We start from the raw sequence: 19,033 nt of genomic DNA, 5'->3' as shown, positions 1-19,033 counted from the left end.
TTATTAATTAGCTCTCTGCTTTGGGTGAGGGTGCAGTTTTTTGTACTTAATATTTTTGGGACAAATGCAACATTTTTAAAAAGCAGCACTGCAACAATCAAAAAATGGCAATGTTGAAGTTCAAATAACAAACAGAATGACAGCAACATGACTTAATAAATATAATGCTCAATTTAAGGAAACGTGTCCCAAAACAAAATAATCCTTGAATAATAAAGCCATAAATTTGTTTTTCAACTTGAAAAACCCCAGAGGTTCAACACAGGTACTGAGTAAAGACAGCATGAACAATTGCTATGTAATAAAAATCTGTTTACAGGAGAATGAATAGCCAGGAAAGGGTGGAAAATGTCACCAAGCGGCCCCCTCCTCCTGCTGCCTCTTTATGTGTCACATTTGTCTTTGATGATTTGGTGAAGGCGGATGAAACTGCAAAGGAGTATAAATCAGCAAATGGAAACCATGAAAACACCCTGACAAGGTTTTAATTACTCCTGAACTGATAATAAACACTTTCACTGTCCAAACGATTCTCAGATATGATATGCCAAACATCCCAACACAACAGGCAGTTTATCGGCTGCAGAGCCGTGTAATTCTCTGTCGAAGACATTTTAACAGCGGCACTCTGCACAATCTGCCTAATCTTAAAAAAAATGGGTCCCCGTGTAAGGATCACACCATACTGTAGAATTTTTCTGTCATTTAAATGCTGGGATGACAGTCTCATTAAATCTTACATCAAGAGTAGATATACTGTCTAATGAAACTACAGAAGATTTTTGAACTGAAAATACAATGAACAGCACCAGGTTCTTTGGATAAAGAGGTATATATATATATTTAAATAGAATATCCACATTGATTGGTCAAAGGAGTTTTAGAATCTCTAAATCTAATTATGAGATAATTAACAGTCGACAAAAAAGCCATAAACAACACCCTGGAAATATAATACGCTAAAAGAATGCCCTTTTCCTCTTGATCAAAGTGGGCCATATCTTGTAAATTGTCGTCATAATGTACCTTGTGAAATTAGCCATTTGATGTGCCAATTTCTGCAGTGAGCCAAAAACAGTGTTCTAGAACAAGCAAAGCGCCACGGACATTGAAGTCCCACATCTTTCCCTTATTCATTGGTCAATTCAAAAGCCTGTTCCCATGTGACTGTGGTTTCTCTGTGTGCACTGTTTTGATTTTACAAAGATAATAATTTAATAAAATTAAGAAAAAAAAACATTCATATCCCCTGTTTCAAACATACAACTGGATAACTTGACATGAGGATTATGTGACACGAGTAACATGAGATTTTTTTCATGGACATTCTAATATTGTTTGCTGTGGTCCAGCGTTAGTCTCCATAGACAGAACTTGTATTATCTCTATTCTGCAGGAAAACATGAGATTAATTATTTTTTTGGACGAACAACATGGGGTAAGTAACATATACAAATATATCAGTTTTGAGTGAGTATTACTTTCATGTTACTTTTCAGTACTAATTCAAAGTGTCTCTCAACAACCTGACTCTTTGGGTAAAAGGCAAACGGAAAATGTGCAAACTGTGCAAAAGTGGACCTGACCAGTAAAGCTATTGGGCACTACTGTGCTGGTCCACTTACACTTACTGAGGAAATTATTAGACCCACTGCTGTATACTAATGCTCAGTTGGGCCTCTTTTTGCTCTAAAAACAGCCTCACTTCTTCATGACATGGATTCCACAAGATGTTGGAAACATCCCTTTGAGATTCTGGTCCATGCTCACATGACTGCATCATAGATAGATAGATAGATAGATAGATAGATAGATAGATAGATAGATAGATAGATAGATAGATAGATAGATAGATAGATAGATAGATAGATAGATAGATAGATAGATAGATAATCATGACACTAGTTCTGCAGATTTGTCAGCTGTACATTCATGCTGCAAATCTCCTGTTCTACCACATTCCAAAGCTGTTCTAATGGATTTAGATCTGGTGACAGGGAAGGCCACTGAAGAACACTGAACTCATTGTCACGTTCATGAAACCAGTTTGAGATAGCTTTTGTTTTGGGGAATGGAGTATTATCATGCTAGAAGTAGCAGACGGTTAGCATCAATACTCAGATAGGGTGTGGCACTCAAGTGGTGATTGTTTGGCATTAACTTGCCCAAACTGTGCCAAGAAAAAATTCCCCACAACATTACACCACCACCACCGCAAGCAACCTGGTGTGCATGGATCCATGCTGTCGCTACCAAATTCTGACCCAACCATCTGTGTTCCTCAATAGAAATCGAGATTCATTTTCCCAGTCTTCAGTTGTCCAGTTTTGGTGAGCCAGTGCCCACTGCAGTGTCAGCTTTCTGAACTTGGCAGAGAAAAACAGAACCTGTTGCAGACCACACACTTCAAGGTTTGACGTGTTGTGCATTCCAAGACACTTGTCTGCTCCCCACAGTTGTACTGAGTGGTTATGTGAGTTACTGTAGCCTTACTGTCAGCTCAAACCAGTCTGGCCATTCTCCTCTGACCCCACTCATCAACAAGATGTTTCCGTCTGCAGAGCTTGCTGCTCACTGAATTTATTTTTTCTCAAATCATTCTGAGTAAACTCTAGAGAATGTTGTTTGTGAAACTCCCAGGAGATCAGCAGTTACAGAAATACTCAAAGCAGCCCATCTGGCACCAACCACCATGCCATGGTGGAAATCACTGAGATGACATTTTATCCCCATTCTAGTGTTTGACGTGAATTTTAACTGAAGCTCCTGACCTGTAATCTGCTTGATTTTGTACCTGTGCACCAGTGGTATTAATAATTTGCCCATTCGGTGCATGTGATTTGTTTTAGTTTTCTATATTTGTGGTACTGATAATGACAGTTAAACAGACAAATGGTTTATTTTAATGCTTTTATTAGAAACTAGCAAAATACCCGCGCTTCGCAGCAGAGAAGTAGTGTGTTAAAGAAGTTATGACAAAGAAAAGGAAACATTTTAAAAATAACGTAACATGATTGTCAATGTAATTGCTTTGTGACTGTTATGAGTGTTGCGGTCATCAAGGATTTGATTATCATTATTTCTTTCAATCAGGTTCGTATTTGGAGGATATGTTGTGTTCAAGTTACATTCCGTGTTTGTCTAGTCTATCCCTGACCATCTCATCTTCGTTGTCAACTGTTGTGAAGATAACATGTTTCATTCATCGAAGTGATCACTACCCAAATCGGTACTCATGAATCTAAGATGTTCAACAGGCATTACCAGTATTAAGTTGTGGATTTGCCTGCGAATATTTAGAGGCAGCGTGTCTATGAACATAAAAAAGTTTCTCTCGCACTTTTGCCGAGCTTGTGCCAAACACTATTCTATCCCTGACCATCTCATCTTCATTTGCATAAGCACAGTCCTTCACCAGCAATGTTAACTCCGTTACAAAGTTATAAAAAGTCTCGTTTATACCCTGCGTCTTCTCATTAAACTTGTATCTCGTGAATATCGTATTCGTCGTAGGCATGACAAACGCCAGCAGCAGCGTGTCTATGAACTTACATTTTTTTTTTCTTGTTTAATTTATTTTTTATTAATTTTATTACAATCCATACAAAGCAATCAAGTTTTTACAAAGAGAAAAATTAAGTTAAGAACAGATCGATCCCCATCCCTGTCTATGAACTTAATTTAGGTTTACACCGTGCTTTGTTTCCGCAGTAGCTGCACTTATGAATATGCTTGTATGCGTCACTCACTTCATATTTTTTGCTGCCTTCTCAATTGTGTAATGCGTTTTTTGTTTAGCGCTCTTTGGAGCTCTTGCTTGTTCTCTGCGTACTGTGTTCACAGTCAATTCACGTGAGCCGCTCGGAGTACATGCATCGAAGGTTCTCAGCTGTGCTTGTGCTATCTCGTGTGATCTTGCAATGTCCATGGCTTTATTTAATATTAGCTAAGACCCGGCACTTACAGTAAACGTTTCTCTCGCACTTTCACTGAGTTTGTGCCAAACATTAGTCTATCCCTGACCATCTCATCTTCGTTTGCATAAGCACAGTCCTTCACCTGTGAATATTTAGCGGCAGCGTGTCTATTGGATTGCTGCTGACAGATGGCCTTATATGGGCAAGCACTCAGTTACGTGGGAGGCGTGATGATAAGGGATGCAACCTCGCCTCTCACGTAGACCGAGCTGCAGGCTGTGGCCATATATATGTATGTAAGTAGGTTCCAGTTATGACGATTACGCATAGAATTTCAAAATGAAACCTGCCCAACTTTTGTAAGTAAGCTGTAAGGAATGAGCCTGCCAAATTTCAGCCTTCTACCTGCACGGGAAGTTGGAGAATTAGTGATGAGTGAGTCAGTCAGTGAGTCAGTCAGTCAGTCAGTGAGGGCTTTGCCTTTTATTAGTATAGATGTATTCTGCTGACTATCCATGGCAGACTACTTCCAATACATCACCAACACTGAAAATGTTTCTAGTCTTCTGTGAATCTGTGTGTCTGCTAAATAAGTAAAGGTAAATGTAAAGAAAGGCTTACTTTTGTTACTCACTTAGTCTCTCTACTTTTTCAAAATTCATATTTTACAATTTTTTTGTTATTTCTATCTAAATAGGGGCACCGATTTGGAGAGCTGGTATTGAGCATCCAAACTTTACTTCTATTCTATTGATTTTTCATAAATTTCTATAGCCTGAAGGATAAAAAGAAAACTTTTGCTTTCATGCAATATCTTCATAGAAGTTTTTATCAAAGGCAATTAAATTGTCAGCCAATGAGACACAAACTCTAATGACTCAGCTTCAGGATGCACAAAAAACATGAATCTTCATCTTCATGTCAATGGAAAAATGTCAGAAAGACAAAAAAAAAAACTGTCTTGTGTCCCCTTTCAAGTGCGGCGTCTGTGATTCAGCCGTGGCTTTTGACTGCTATTATTTTTCCTATCATTGTAACGGGCCTGAGCCTTAATTAATATGCAGGGTCTAATTACCCGAACACAACAGTCACACTGTGTATGAGGAGTTCTTATTTGAACAATGACACATTCAAAAGGGTTTTCAGAAAATTCGAACTTTAAGGATTGCTGCTCTTCCATCTCACCACCCCCTTTCTCACCCCACCTCTATCTCCCCAAACCCAGAAATGCTTTTCAGTTTATTGTACATTTAGAAAAGAATTTGTGTTAGCAGTGCAATTCCTTTAAATTGAGGAAGTTTTATTAGGATAGACCAAGCCAACTATGCTGAAAGTGCCCTTTTATGGCTGGGACCGTCTCCAGGTTGGAGTGAATTGGTTCTGTATTTTCACCGCACAATACGGCCTTTTAGATTTCACTGTATGCAGCCGAGTTCAGTTGCTGGGAAAACTCTCACTTAAACAAAAGCAAAAGATCATGTTTGTTGTCTAAAAATAGACAAATTCAACACAACTGTGCTTCTACTCTGAGCACCTTTGAGAACGTGCAAGACATTCTAGTCAGCTAGGGCATTCATGCGTTTAAAGAAGTCGTACTGTGGCTCTCGTTGGGGGACAGACGGTGTCAGACTTACTGAAGGTAACACCTCCAACAGGTGGGCAAACACTTTGAGATGTGTTTTTGGGAGACATCTGTTGGGAGTCAATGGATGTCTCATCTTGTTGCTTATTCTGCCTATTATTTAAAAAAAAAAATTGGAGACATGTAGACAGTGAAGGGTAGAAAAAAGAATCATAGTTATGTCAGTTACACCAGACGTGAGCAGGGGGCTTTCACTAATGAGTGTAAAAAGCACTTTTGAAGCAAAGAGGGCATTTAAACAGGTATTGTCAAGCTAGTGGCTTTGCTAGAAAGGAAGTCACCTAGAAAAGCAGATCAGAGGGAAAGTTCAGTACAAATAAAGACATATTTAGCAGGTGGTGAAGCGTCACTGAGGAACAGCAAGAAGAAGGTGAAGAGCAAATCAAGGCACTCACAGAGCCTCACTGGGTACTAAACAGCAAGTAATGTTGTTCATTTAAACTTTTATTTAATTGAAAGAAAGACTAAGCAGATCAAATATTTTAAGTTTTAAAAACGAGTGCAGTACAATGTAAGTTCCATTTGATTTTGAACATTTTGGCGGTCTGCTTCCAGGAGGCCCACACACACTGCCTTCAGAAAGTATTCAGGCCCCTTCATTTCTTTCACATTTTGCTTTGTGAAAGCCTTATGCTAAAATCATTTACATTGATTTTTTTCACTCATAAAGCAACACTCAATACTCCAGAGTGCCAACTTAAAATTCAGACATTTTTTCAGTTTTCTTACAAATAAAAAAAACTGAACTCTTATTCACACAAGTGTTCAGACCTTTTCCCCAGTACTTAGCTGAAGCCCCCTTGGCAGTGATTACAGCCTGGAGTCTTCTTAGATTTGATGTGACATGCTTTGCTCAGCTGAATTTGGGGATTTTCTCTCATTCTTCTGTGTAGATCCTCTCAGGCCTGGTCAGGTTGGATTCAAACCAACAATGGGCAGCTACTTTTAGGCCTCTACAGAGATGTTTGAATGGGTTCAAGTTTGGCTGGGCCACTTAAGGCCACTCACAGAGTTGTCTCAAAACCACTGTGTCTATGTTGTCTTTGCTTCATGCTTAGCGTCATTGTCCTGCTGGAAGGCAAACCTTTGGCCCAGTCTGAGGTCCAGAGTTCACTGGAGCAGGTTTTCATTAAGGATATCTTTGTACTGTGCTCTCTTCAGCTTTCCCTCAACCCTGACTAGTCTCCCAGTCCCTGCTACAGAAAGACAACCCCACAGCGTAATAATTCCACCTCTATGCTTCACTGTTGGAATAGTGTTGCACAAGTGATGAGAAGTACCTGGTTTCCACCAGATTTGACACTTGAAATAGAGACCAAACAGGTCTATCTTGGATTCATCAGTCTAGAGGATCTTGTTTCTCATAGTCAAAGAGTCCTTTAGGTGCCTTTTTGCAAACTCCAATTTGGCTTTCATGTGTTGTCTGGCCACACGCAGGAGTATTAGTGAGCAGTCAGTTGTATTTAGAAGGAGAAGAACATGCTTCATTAATATGCCAGAATTGTATCAGGAAGTAACTACAGCATACAATCAGGGAGTTGCAAATGATGCTATTGATCTTGATCTTCCATATGCTTTTGATAAAGTCCCACATGTGAGCCATGGGTTCAGTTTTAAAGAATTTGGAATTCATGATTCAGTGTGGGTTTAAAATTAGTTTTAACACCAAAAGCCATGGGTTAAAGTCTAAGGAACCTCAGTTAGGTGATGTTAACACAGGTGCTTGAGCTGCTGAAATTTTTTAATATCCATAAATGACCTTGATAAGAATATCAATAGCAAGTTGGTTTCATTTCCAGATGATACCAAACTGGTTGGATGGCATTTTATGAAGAATCAGCAGAATCGTTACAGTGGAACCTGGATGGAACACAGGCTTAGGGAGATATGTTTCAGATGAAATGTAATATACCCTATATACCCACGTTTAAGTTCTTCCACATATAAGTCGGGGCTTGATTTTACCGTTTAAATTCCGGTATTTCGTAATGTCGGTTGTATAAGCCGAATGTGGAAAACTCACGCTATTGGTCCAAGAGATTATGATAAGCTAATGCCCATCTGAGAGAGTAACCACAGAACACACTGCCTTTTTCTTCTATGTATTGTGCCTACGTGACCACACGGTAATACCCAAACTATTCTGAAGCGATGTTTGCACTGATTTGTGTTTTTTGTATCTCCCACCCAAATACACCTTTATCGTAAGAGCATCCCTTATCTACGATGGAGTGTTCGATCAAAAGAAAATATGAAGCTGATTTTAAATTAAAGTCATTGAAGTGGTGAAAGAAATTGGTAACTGTGCTGCTGCAACAAAATTCGATGTGTCTGAGAAACTGCTGCGAGATTGGAGGAAGCAAGAAGATGTAAAATAAAAATTTAAGTGTCATATTTTTGAATGGTTGTATAAGTTGGGGTTTGATTTTATGATCACTTTTTCGGGTTTCAAGACCCGGTATATACGGTAAATATAGTAAGTGCAAAGTATTACATGTAAAAATTAAAAGAGTTAGATGAATACCCAATGAAAGGTTGAAAACTTGAACATACCTCTTATGAGAAAGACCAAAGAGTTGTACTGGACTCATCACTTTCTACATCCAGACAAAAACCATTAAGAAGGCTAATAAGATATTAGGTTATACATTTGGAGTAGAAGTTAAGAAAAATTATGCTTAAGTTATTTAACAAACTGGTGAGGCCTCACCTGGAGTACTGTGTACTTTTTGGGATCCATATTGCATAAAAAACATAGTAGTACTGAAGAAAGTAAAGAGACGAGCAACACCACTGGTTAGGGGACAGAGAGGAGAGGAATAAGCTGTGAGGAAAGACAGAAGGAACTGAGCCTTTTCAGTTCAGGCAAAGGAAGATTAAGAGGTGACATAATTGATTTGTTTCAAATTATGAAGAAATTACATGCTGAAAGCATTCTTTTGACTTTCTCCTAACATAAACCTGTCTGAAATGAGGGAAACAGGGAGGAAGATGATTTATCAAACAATATTACTCACTTATATTGCTCAGTAACACAGGTTTTGTTCTCCTTACTCAAGGTCATGCATCTTTGTGCACTGGACTTTGAAACTCGTAGTCCCCGAATGACGGCCCAGCCACAAACTCTAGCTTTGGTTAGCTCACAAAGAGCAGTTTCTGTTGGGACTGGGTCATAGCGATGCAGATTCAGTTCTGTGCTGGTTTTTGAGACTGTACTTTTGTAGCATTTAGCAACTGCATTGTGACATCTCCAGTGAGCTTTGGCCTGTGACAATGGTTTCTCTGTTTTAATGCAGTTTGTCCGTGTTTGTCAAATGTTGTAGTCATTTTTTAGACCATTCCCCTTGACACATTAAATAATTTTGCAGTTTCCGAACAATGCATCTGCAACTTGAGCACTGACTACTTGGTATCTTTAGAACTTTGCTAGCTGCCTCATGTTGCTTTGTAAACTCACATATCAAAGTGCTAATTGTTACACTTCTATTTATGGCTGACACATGCTGCTAATTGGCAATTTACCTTTGGGATGCAGTTGTAACTGTGATTTAGTGAGTTTGTCATAGGGTTATAGAGTTAATAGGTTTTTAGGGTCATTATTGTCACATGTATAGTACAGTAAAATTATTATTTGCATTGCATTAATCAACACATAACATGCTGCCACACTCTGGCATGATTAGTAAGCTGGACAACCATACCTTGAAACTTCCATTTTCCTTCCCTGAAAAATCCCATAATACAATGTCCTATACTATAGCACCTGTGATTAGAATAAGGTTACCATGACTTCATGAAGGTCATGAAAAGCAACTAAAGGAGTTCGAGAGCTTAGTTTAAAATAACCGCCTGGATCAACTGCAATAATTTTTTATGTCATGTTGCCATTAATTGTCCACACCCTGTATGTGCCCAAGTCACAAACATCTCTACATCAGAGAACAAACAGCCTAGCACCGCCAGTTAAGAAAGAGTAGATTGAAATGTTTTTTGTAAATTTGAGATGGTGCGGGTCAGCCTCATACTACTGGGTCCTTCTGGGGAGTCTCTTGAACCTGCTACCGTGATTATGTACCCGAGGGACGAGCCTAGCAGATGAGGATACAACACACAAAGCAAGGGATAGGTGCATGAAGGTGCCAAGTGCTTTTATTAAAACCATGAAAACCAACAGCGTTCAAAAACTGCAGTGTTAACTCTTCAATAAATAAATAATCCATAAAATTAAAGGTGCTAAAATCAGTCAAATAAATAATCCATTAAAACAACATTAAAAAACACAGGACGCTGTCCATAAAAACCTGAACTCTGATGCACCCCTTTAAAAGTTGACATCACCTGGGCTTAACCCTAAGCAGGTCCTTGTAGCCAAGGAGGCACCTAACCAGCAGTTTAGCCAACTTTCCACTGTGCTCCTAGGCTTGAGCCCCTGTAGCCGTCTCTGGTTCCCAGCAGGGCACCTATTCCAGAGCCTCTAACTCCTGCTGCGAAGCTCACTTCCCGGTGGTCCATGGCTCCCCCGCAAGACGCGTCACTAAGACTTCCATTACCCCTGCAGCTCCAACTGCCATACGCAGTGTCACTCCAGCCAAGTAGCACATTGGTCACCCAAGCTCACTGATCGCGTGACAGAAGTGAGCATCGCCTTTCTCTCTGTCTCTCTCTCTCTCTCTCTCTCTCTCTCTCTCTCTCTCTCTCACTCACACTGCCTCACTCTGCTTCCTGCCTTCTCTCTCCTTTCTTTAACCACCTTTCTTTTTCTTCTTTTATTCCTATTTTTTTCTTTCCGATTTGCCTTTTTCTCAGGCCGGCTCTTTCTTATATGCCATGTTGAATCTCAATCGTGCACTGAAGGAAGCTGATGAAGCAATTGAGACACATGCAGGTGCATCTCGCCCCAATTAGTCCGCCAACCCCGGGATAGCTACGTGAGCATGCACACCCACGGTGATTGTGCCTACCAATTAATTATTTATTTATTAAAACAGCTGCCTTTTCTGAGCCGCAAACCCATTATACAGTACCATAAAATTCTACTGTAGCTATCAATAATTATGCCAATAACATAGCTAACTGGTTTAGATTTAACATTTTAGAGTCTGGTTGTCATAATCTATAGCTAGTTTGGGCTAGTCTATTAGACTGTAATGCGTTTCTGACTTAGTCGGTTTTTCTAAATTTATTTGTGTTTGTTGCATGCGTTCTTTTGTGATGCCTTGGAGCCCAATCGAGTTGTATCTGTGTCTACAGACATGATCCTGCTTCTGCAGCAATATTGCACTTTCATTAGCTGATGACCAATGTTCCCTCTAAGCTGAGCACGTGAGCGATCGCTCACATGAATTCAGAGCGTCGCTCATACTTCCCACACGATCGCTCATTCCGACGGCGTCGCTCGTACTTATTGCAAAAATTGGTGCTGATAAAATTTTGGCTTAAACAAAATGTCGCTCATAAACAATGTTTTTTGTTCACTATATGCTACTCCTTAGAGGGAACATTGCTGATGACCTATCTGATGCCCTCTGGAGAGTGAAGGGTTGCAGTAATGTCTTTTCAGAACTTTAACTTTTGTAAAGACTCTTTTTCATTACTTAGTATTATTTAGTACAGCCTTATTTAAGAAGTATATGTTCACAATCAAGATCACCTGACTTTGTTTTATCGAAAAACAAATATTAAACATATTGAGCATCACTCACTTGTCCCACGATTCTTATTTGTGCCCAAATACCATCCATTAAAGTAACATAATTAAATAAAACTACAAGTGATTTGCTCTTGTTTATGAAGATGTTCTCACAGGTCACAATGTGGTTAGTGTGTTGGGTCTTATGAGGTGGTCTGATTGCTTTTGTTGTTGTCATTGCTGTTTTGACATGCATGAGATGGCTAATAATATAACCTATATGATTTTAATGGATGAGTAGGTCATCCTTCTTGTTTGAGGAATTGAGTCTGCTGTTATTATTTCTGCAACAATAACAAAAAGGGAAATGGCCTCCACAAAGACAAACAACACTGAGCCAGGGCAAAAAGGATTTGTCTAAAAATGCAACTCAAAGCAAACAAGTCCAACGCGTAATCTAGTAAACAGAAATTCTAAAACCAGAAGCAAGGTATCCAGAAACTGGAATTAAAGAAAGCAATTTTAGAAACATTATCAACAATCAATAAACTCCTAAAGGACCTACTCCTCAGCCTCAAAGCACAAGGAACAGTGAAGTTCATCACAAAATACAGTACATAGAAACTAAATGATGACCAGAACATTTCTGGGTGCCGCCCAGGTGGTTGCCTTATAGAGGAGCTCTCTCATTTTCTTAAATAATTATTAATCAATTAATGTATTTATTTGCCTTCTGGCTTGTTACAATCAATTTTTAAATTGAAGATATGCTGCAGTCATTGCAGATGCTCATTTAGATGGCATTTTGGATGAACTGCGAACTTGAAAGATGTCACATGAAATGCAAAAAAAAAAAAGTCTAATGCATCTGAGAATATAAGAAACTGTAAAGGAAGTAGGATACATCAAATATTCCAGTACTCAGCTGGTAGCACTGCGATCACTGCCGTCTATGGAGCTCTGCTGTACCTTATCACAGAAAAAGGTTGTTTAAGGATGGAAAGGGCAAAGATCCTGAGCAAGTATAAAAATAGTGTGGAAAGGATTTAGGACTGACAAGTCTCCATAATTGTAGAATAGTTAATCTCTTTTGAAAGAAATTTTACATTTCATGGCAAGTCACAGTGAGTTCCGATGCTGTAGCATTCTGTATACTTTAGAGAAATGACTTAAATGTCTAATTTCAGATGCTATTTTAGTTCTGGATGGACTTCATCTGATACAATCAGACAGACAGGAAGAGGCAAGAGGTGAACTAGAGGTTTATGTGAATGAGTTATAGTAAAAGAGAAAGTATATTACAATTAAAACTAAAATATGTTATTCAGATAGTGAGATACTGAGTGAATTTGTCCACCTTAGTGCCTAAGGAGATCAGTTACATCATCCTGATTAATGTTCATTAAGACTGCAGCAGAAATAATGCAATCTGTTACCAACACTCTAATGATGAGTCATTCTGACCTGAGAATGTTGGAGACTTCAACCAGGGGAACTTTGAAAGGAACAGACTTCTATCAGAATGCTCCATTTGTGGACACATCAAGCTGGACCTGCTCTGTTCAAATATCAATGCCTTTTGATGTAAACCTGTGGCACAACTAGGTGTGGTGGCTTGACAGGAAACAGATCATTTACTGAGTGAAACTGAAAGATGAATACAAAAGGTATTATAAAACAAATAAAATATAAACGACCAAAAAGAGATGACAGGCAAGAATCACAGACAAAAATTAGGCAAGAAGTCAAAATCAAGCAAAATATGAAAATCAATAACAAAGACAGAGTTTGTTCTAAAGATTAAAGAATTTAATTACAGATCAGAGAAAGCTTAGTTCAAACACTGACCTTTTATCTCATTGTGCTGATGAACATGAGGTCACAACCCTGGAGACCACACCCTAGAAACGCTGGATGCGACGCTAACGATGGTTCCACCAAATGGCGTCTAATATAGAAAAAGTCCGTAAGTCCATAAAATTCAGCCCAGATTAGGAGACTGGGCAGGTCTGACCATCTTACTGCCATTTACAAATCTGTCATTGACAGCAGCAGCTCCCTTATTATCCAAGCCAGAAGATCGTACGTGTGTTTGCTGGGGGTTGGTGTTTTTAGAATATTTATATTTTCCTTGATCTTCTGTAACTAAGTATTTCATTACATTTTGCACAAAGTGTAGAATTGTATGTGACAAACAAAATTTAATTTTAATCTGATATGAATAACATTTACATAATTAATGAAAGCACATATAAATAATATGTCAGCAATAACAAAAAGGACAGAAGAAATGAAAACAAATACAAGCTAGGGAGCATAACATGGCTGAAACATAACATACGTGAATAATGTAAACACAAGTAAAAGGATGTGCAAGATAATTAAGTCTTTATAAAGAAAAATGCAAATGTATCCTGTCCTCTGCTGTTTCCCCTCTATCCTCAGTTGCTTCCAGAAGCAGTAGTTCCAAATATACCACAGCCATTTTAGCCAAGTACTGGCGGGGGAGAGGGGGAGTAGGTGGACGAGAAACGATTCCAAGTTTCTATTTCAAGAAGTCTGGTCATCTAAGCTACTGGGGTTACAGCACAAACATCTGCCAGTCACTCAATCTGGCCAGTTCATCTTAAAGGAGAAATTAGAGAAGAAGCACATTTCAAACATTTTACTTAACCTTTAATGTGAACACAGAAGAAGGAATCATTTGCATATGACAAGGAAAATTAACATTTAAAAATATGTCAGAATTAATCTGATATATGTAAAAGGGAAGCCGAAGCTTACAGATCTCAGCAATTCAATGTAAAACTTCTTAAAAGCACTCTTCATCCTTTGTTATGCATTTTTATGCAAAACTGATTTCTAGCCATTAGAAGATACCTCAAAATCTCTTTCTGTAAAATTTCCTACTTTCTTGTCTATTTTAAGGGACGGATTTGATACATTATACAAGAGGCAAGTATTCATTGTGAGATATCTTGGAAAGTGTTTGAGGAACGTCAAATTTGGCAGGGTGTTATTTTACAATATCTGGGCAGCATCGACAAAGACGCCCAGGAGGACGAGAGGAGGGCTTGTGCCTCCTCCAGACCGCGAGGGGGCGTCCGTCCTGGTTCTGTTGGGAGCCACGGGTCGAGGGCATGGAAGCCCTACCCTGTAGGGGCCCGTGGTTACCGCCAGGCGGCGCCCCGATGCCGGTTTATCCCGTACGGTCCTCGGCTGGGGCTGGGGCCCGGCGGGGCGCTTGGAGGACCAGAGGAGGGCGAGTGCCTCCTCCAGACCGAGTGGGGGCGTCCGTCCTGGTTAGGCAGGGGGCCTCGGGTACAGGGCATGGAAGCCCAGCCCTGTAGGGACCCGTGGCCACCGCCAGGCAGCGCCCCAGTGCCTAATTATCCCGGGATCCCAGGGGGGAAGACTTTATGTGGCGCCCGGAGCGCTGCCAGGAAGACAGCCGACACTTCCACCACGCTGGGGCGTGGCCAAGGAGCGGATACTGGGAACACCTGGGGCTCATCCGGGAGCATTATATAAGGGGCCGCCTCCCTCCAGTGATTGGTGGAAGTCGGGAGGAAGCGGACTGAGCAAGAGGAAGGACTGGAGGCGGCCAGGAAGGCACAAGAGACTGTGGGCCTGGACTTTGGGGAAATCGGTGCGAGAAGGCACTGGGGGTGCACGTGAGCACAAACTTGTTAATAGTGTATATAAATAAATGGTGTGTGGTGAAAAAATGTTGTCCGTCTGTCTGTGCTGGGGCCAGCGTTCACAGACATAAAATGATAACTTCAGGCTTCACCTCCAGCTCACTATTTGACATTGAGTAAAAGCCCATGTCATTTTACGTGACTTTTTCAGTAGAAGCTTTTATTTATATAATCTTAGCAAGTCCGAGGCAATTGACGACACGTTTCTGTGAAGCCAGTCGCCTAATGTGACATTCCAGTGACTCACTCCAGCCTGACTACGAGTTACTCCAACAAACAGGTTTGATGTTGTCTTTAGTCATAAGGGCTGTGAGGCATGAAAGCTAACAGCCAATGAATGTTCCTCCAAAAGTACAGTGCATGTACTGCAAGGGTGAGGTATAAAAAACACAGATGTTGTGGACCTCACCAACAGAAGAGAAGCTCATCTCTCTGACGTCTCATGTTTTACTTACCATAATAGAATCTGAAAAAAGGGCTAGGATTGTGGCTGAACTCCCCATTCCTGTTAACCCTTCGTACAGCTCCTGCTACATCAGTCAGCATGTTATTGGATCTAAGAAATCTAAATGTGATATGTCCTGCAGTTTTCAGTTGTGTAAACCGACAAGGTCTGGTGACTGCAGTCAACAAGTCTAACACTAGATGTCACATAATGTGACATCAGCTTAAGTCATTTAACTTCCCCGAGCATCAGTTGTAAAACAGATTGCAACCTTAAGGGAGAATTCTTCAGCTGATCCGCAACTCAAATAATGCCAAAGTAACTTAAAAAAGTTATAATAATGCACAGATGGGTATTAGTATTCTAGGCTATAGTATACTCAAAAATTGTAAAATGCAACAAACCTGCATGTCTCTCTTACCTCATGTTTTCAGGGTTTGAACCCAGTGTAACAGTTAGAGTGGCTGAGCCACTTGTTTACTTGTTCTTGTGATTTTTATCTTTCTTTAGGCAGTCACATTGTGGACTTAAGTCTGAAAAGATGCGACTCTGACTTTGTTTCAAAGAACTGTTTGTTTTGCCTGTAATGATACAGGGTCCCCTAGTGGTGTCCCCAACTCTTTATCAATATTGTATGTTTTCATTACACTGGACACTACAATGTTTCTCAGTTCTTCTTTGCAAAATTGCTAAAGCATTCAGGTAGCATGGGGCTCATGAATGAACAGACGTTTTTAAGTCCAGCCACAAATATTCAGTTGGATAGAGATCTGGACTTAGCCATCCCAGAACATTAACATTATTGTTTTCAAGCCATTCCTGTGTAGCTTTGGATTTATGCTTGTGCTTGCTGTCTTGCTTTGAGGACTGCATTAGGTTTTCCCCTGGGATTTTCTGCCTTCATTGTATCTTCTACCCTTGACATTGCACATGGTCCTTGTCAGTGGTATGGCATAATATAATGTTGACTTCCATAACTTGCTGTTAGGCTCTTTGCTGCTCCCTCTGCATCTTCTTAGCGAAAAGATTTACACTTTCTGGCACAAGAGTGTAGCTACTGAAGTTCCCTTCTTGAAGTAATGTTGCTTGTCATTCTAATAAAACAGGCATACAGCTTGGATCATGGAGCTACTTCAGGGAATCCAGTTCCAAGGCTCTATGGTGAGAAGCGTTCAGGCTAAAGAAATTTGTGAGCTTTTTGCTCTGCTGAGAGTGGGTGGCTGCTTAGCTTTCAGAGGGAGCAGCTCATCAGCTTTCAGGTCTTCAAAGAGATCACATTGTAAGCTCTCATCTCCCCAAAGAGACAGAAGAAAAGAATGCAGCTAGTTTTAAAGGAAGAGGTACCCTCTGGTGATTGGTTCAAGGTCCCTTCCAATTATAGATCCACTGCCTGCTTATTTTGTCCATCACATCCAGTTGAAGATCATTTTGTGGTTACGAGCCTAAAGTGAATGTCCATTTAGGCACCTATTTGTCTAAAGGAGTTTCTGCAGAGGTGTCCACTCAACTTTGTTATCAGATGAAGCACAGACCTGACCAAACTGTTAGTAGCACTGCAGTTAGCCATTCACATTATGTTTAGTCACAAATTCTGGTGTGAGGGGAGGAATGCAGCTGGATTTCTGTGTCCATGTTAAATCTGTTGTCTTAACAGGCCTTGTGTGCCACTAAAAGCCTACTAAAATGGAGAATGTCCACTTTGCCCTACCAGCTACTGGAGCTTGTAACTCCTTCAGAGCTCTCAGAGGTCTCTTAATGGCTCTTAATTCTTTTTTGATCACCCAATTTTTATGCATGGCCTTCTCTTGACAAATTTAAAGGTCCGCAATACTCTTTCTATTTCTTAATGACTGATATAACTGGACTCCAAGGGATATTTGGTGACTAGGATATTTTCTAGTCTTCATCCCCTGATTTATGCTTTTTAATCACTTTTTCACAAAGTTCCTTGAAGTGTTCTTTGGTCTTCATTGTGTAGGTTAGGCCATCATACTGACTCACCACAGGTTGGACCTTCCAGATCATAATAATAATAATAATAAGTTGCATTTATAGAGCGCCTTTAGCAAACCCAAGGTCGCTTTAAAAAAAAATTGCACATAAGACAAAAGTTCATAGAAGAGGAAAGTTTTCAGTTGAGAATTACAGGTGCAGAAAGAGGAGCAATCTCAGAGAGACTGAGGAAGAGAGTTCCAGAGTTGAGGGGCCATAACACTGAAGGACCTGCATTCCTCCCAGGGTCTTGGAGAGTCTGGTGCGTGGGACAGTAAGGAGATGACTACTTGAGGACCTGAGACAGTGACAAGGAGTATAAGGAACTGAGTGAGGTAGAGGGGCAAGATTACGTAGGGCTTTAAAGGTGAGAAGCAGAATCTTGAATTTAATCCTTGATGAACTTAGGAGAGAACAAGGGAGATGTGAGCAGAACACTTTGTGTGGGTGAGGACTCTGGCTGCAGAGTTCTGAATGTACTGCAGCTTCTGTATAAATTTTGCATGGAGGCTGATGAAGAGGGAATTACAGTAATCAATACATGACATTATGAAACAATGAACCAGAGTTTGAGCATCATTAAAGGACAGAAATGGACAGAGGCGAGCAATGTTACGGAGATGATAGAATGAAATTTTGGAAAGAGACCTAATGTGTAGCTCAAAGTCAAGTAATGAATCAAACAAAACACCAAAATTTCTGACAACAGGCGCAGGCTTGCCAAGTGTACCATCAACAGAAACAGAGAAATTGGATGTCTTAGACAGTCATCATTTTGAACCTACCAGTAACACTTCAGTTTTATTGACATTAAGTTTGAGAAAGTTATTTTCCATCCATAGCTTAAGATCAATGATGCTGTCAGTGAGTGTGCTGGGAGGTGAATCTGTAGGGGAGTCTGTACTAAGACATAACTGTACATTGTCTGCATAGCAGTGGAGGTTAAGGCCATGTCTGCGAATAATCTGACCCAAAGGAAGGATATAAAGTTGAAAAAGTAATGGCCCAAGGACTGAACCCTGAAGGACACCACGTGACACAGGTGAGGTGAAGGATTTATATCGGCCGATTGTGACAAACTGTTGCCTATGAGAAAGATATGATGTGAACAATTGAAGGACGAAGCCAGAGATCTCTACAGTGGAGAGACGTGACAGGAGGATTTAACGATTAACTTTGTCAAATGCTGCACTTAAGTCAAGAAGGAGGAGAATATTAAGTGAACCCTAGTCTGCAGACTGGAGAAGATCATTAGCACTGTCTCAGTGCTGTGCTGAGTCCAAAAGCCAGACTGAAAAGGCTCATAGAGTGTATTGTCTAGAAGAAAAGCATGGAGTTCTGTAGCAACCACATGTTCCATCACCTTAGCCAAAAAAGGGAGATTAGAGCTAGGCCTGTAACTGGAGAAAAAGGAAGGATCCAGGTCAGGCTTTTTAAGGTTTGGGGTAACTGCAGCAGTTTTGACGATAGTAGGGAGAGAACCTGAAACGAAACATGTATTTATCAATGAGGCAACAGGGATACTCATTATGGATGAGCATGTCTGAAACAGAAAAGTGAGGGCAGGATCAAGCAGACAGGAGGAGGAATTATACTTATTAATAAGTTCAGAGATAGCAAGAGAGTCAACAGGCAAGAAACAAGTGAGTCTTGATAATGGAGATGGCAGATCAAAATGAGTGAGTGATTGAGGTGTGGAGGGGAAAC

General features: G+C 40.2%; 1 protein-coding gene across 4 annotated transcripts in view; it reads right to left on the bottom strand.

Moving 5' to 3' along the window:
- Nucleotides 1–19,033, bottom strand: part of kbtbd12 (kelch repeat and BTB (POZ) domain containing 12) — an 82,754-nt gene that overhangs the window by 23,647 nt on the left and 40,074 nt on the right. Inside the window, exon 5 of one of the 4 annotated variants that reach the window (XM_039771027.1) lies at nt 12,992–13,813. The exons of the other annotated variants lie outside the window; for them this stretch is intronic. Coding sequence (XP_039626961.1) covers nt 13,770–13,813 — 44 coding nt within the window. The 3' untranslated portion in view covers nt 12,992–13,769. Of the gene's footprint in view, nt 1–12,991; nt 13,814–19,033 lie in introns of those variants that run through there. 4 annotated transcript variants of the gene reach the window in all.

This window comes from Polypterus senegalus, chromosome 12, assembly GCF_016835505.1.
Source record: "Polypterus senegalus isolate Bchr_013 chromosome 12, ASM1683550v1, whole genome shotgun sequence".
Classification (NCBI taxonomy): Eukaryota; Metazoa; Chordata; class Cladistia; order Polypteriformes; family Polypteridae; genus Polypterus; species Polypterus senegalus.
The sequence above is the reverse complement of the archived record's forward strand: the minus strand, read 5'-3'. Positions and strand labels throughout refer to the sequence as shown.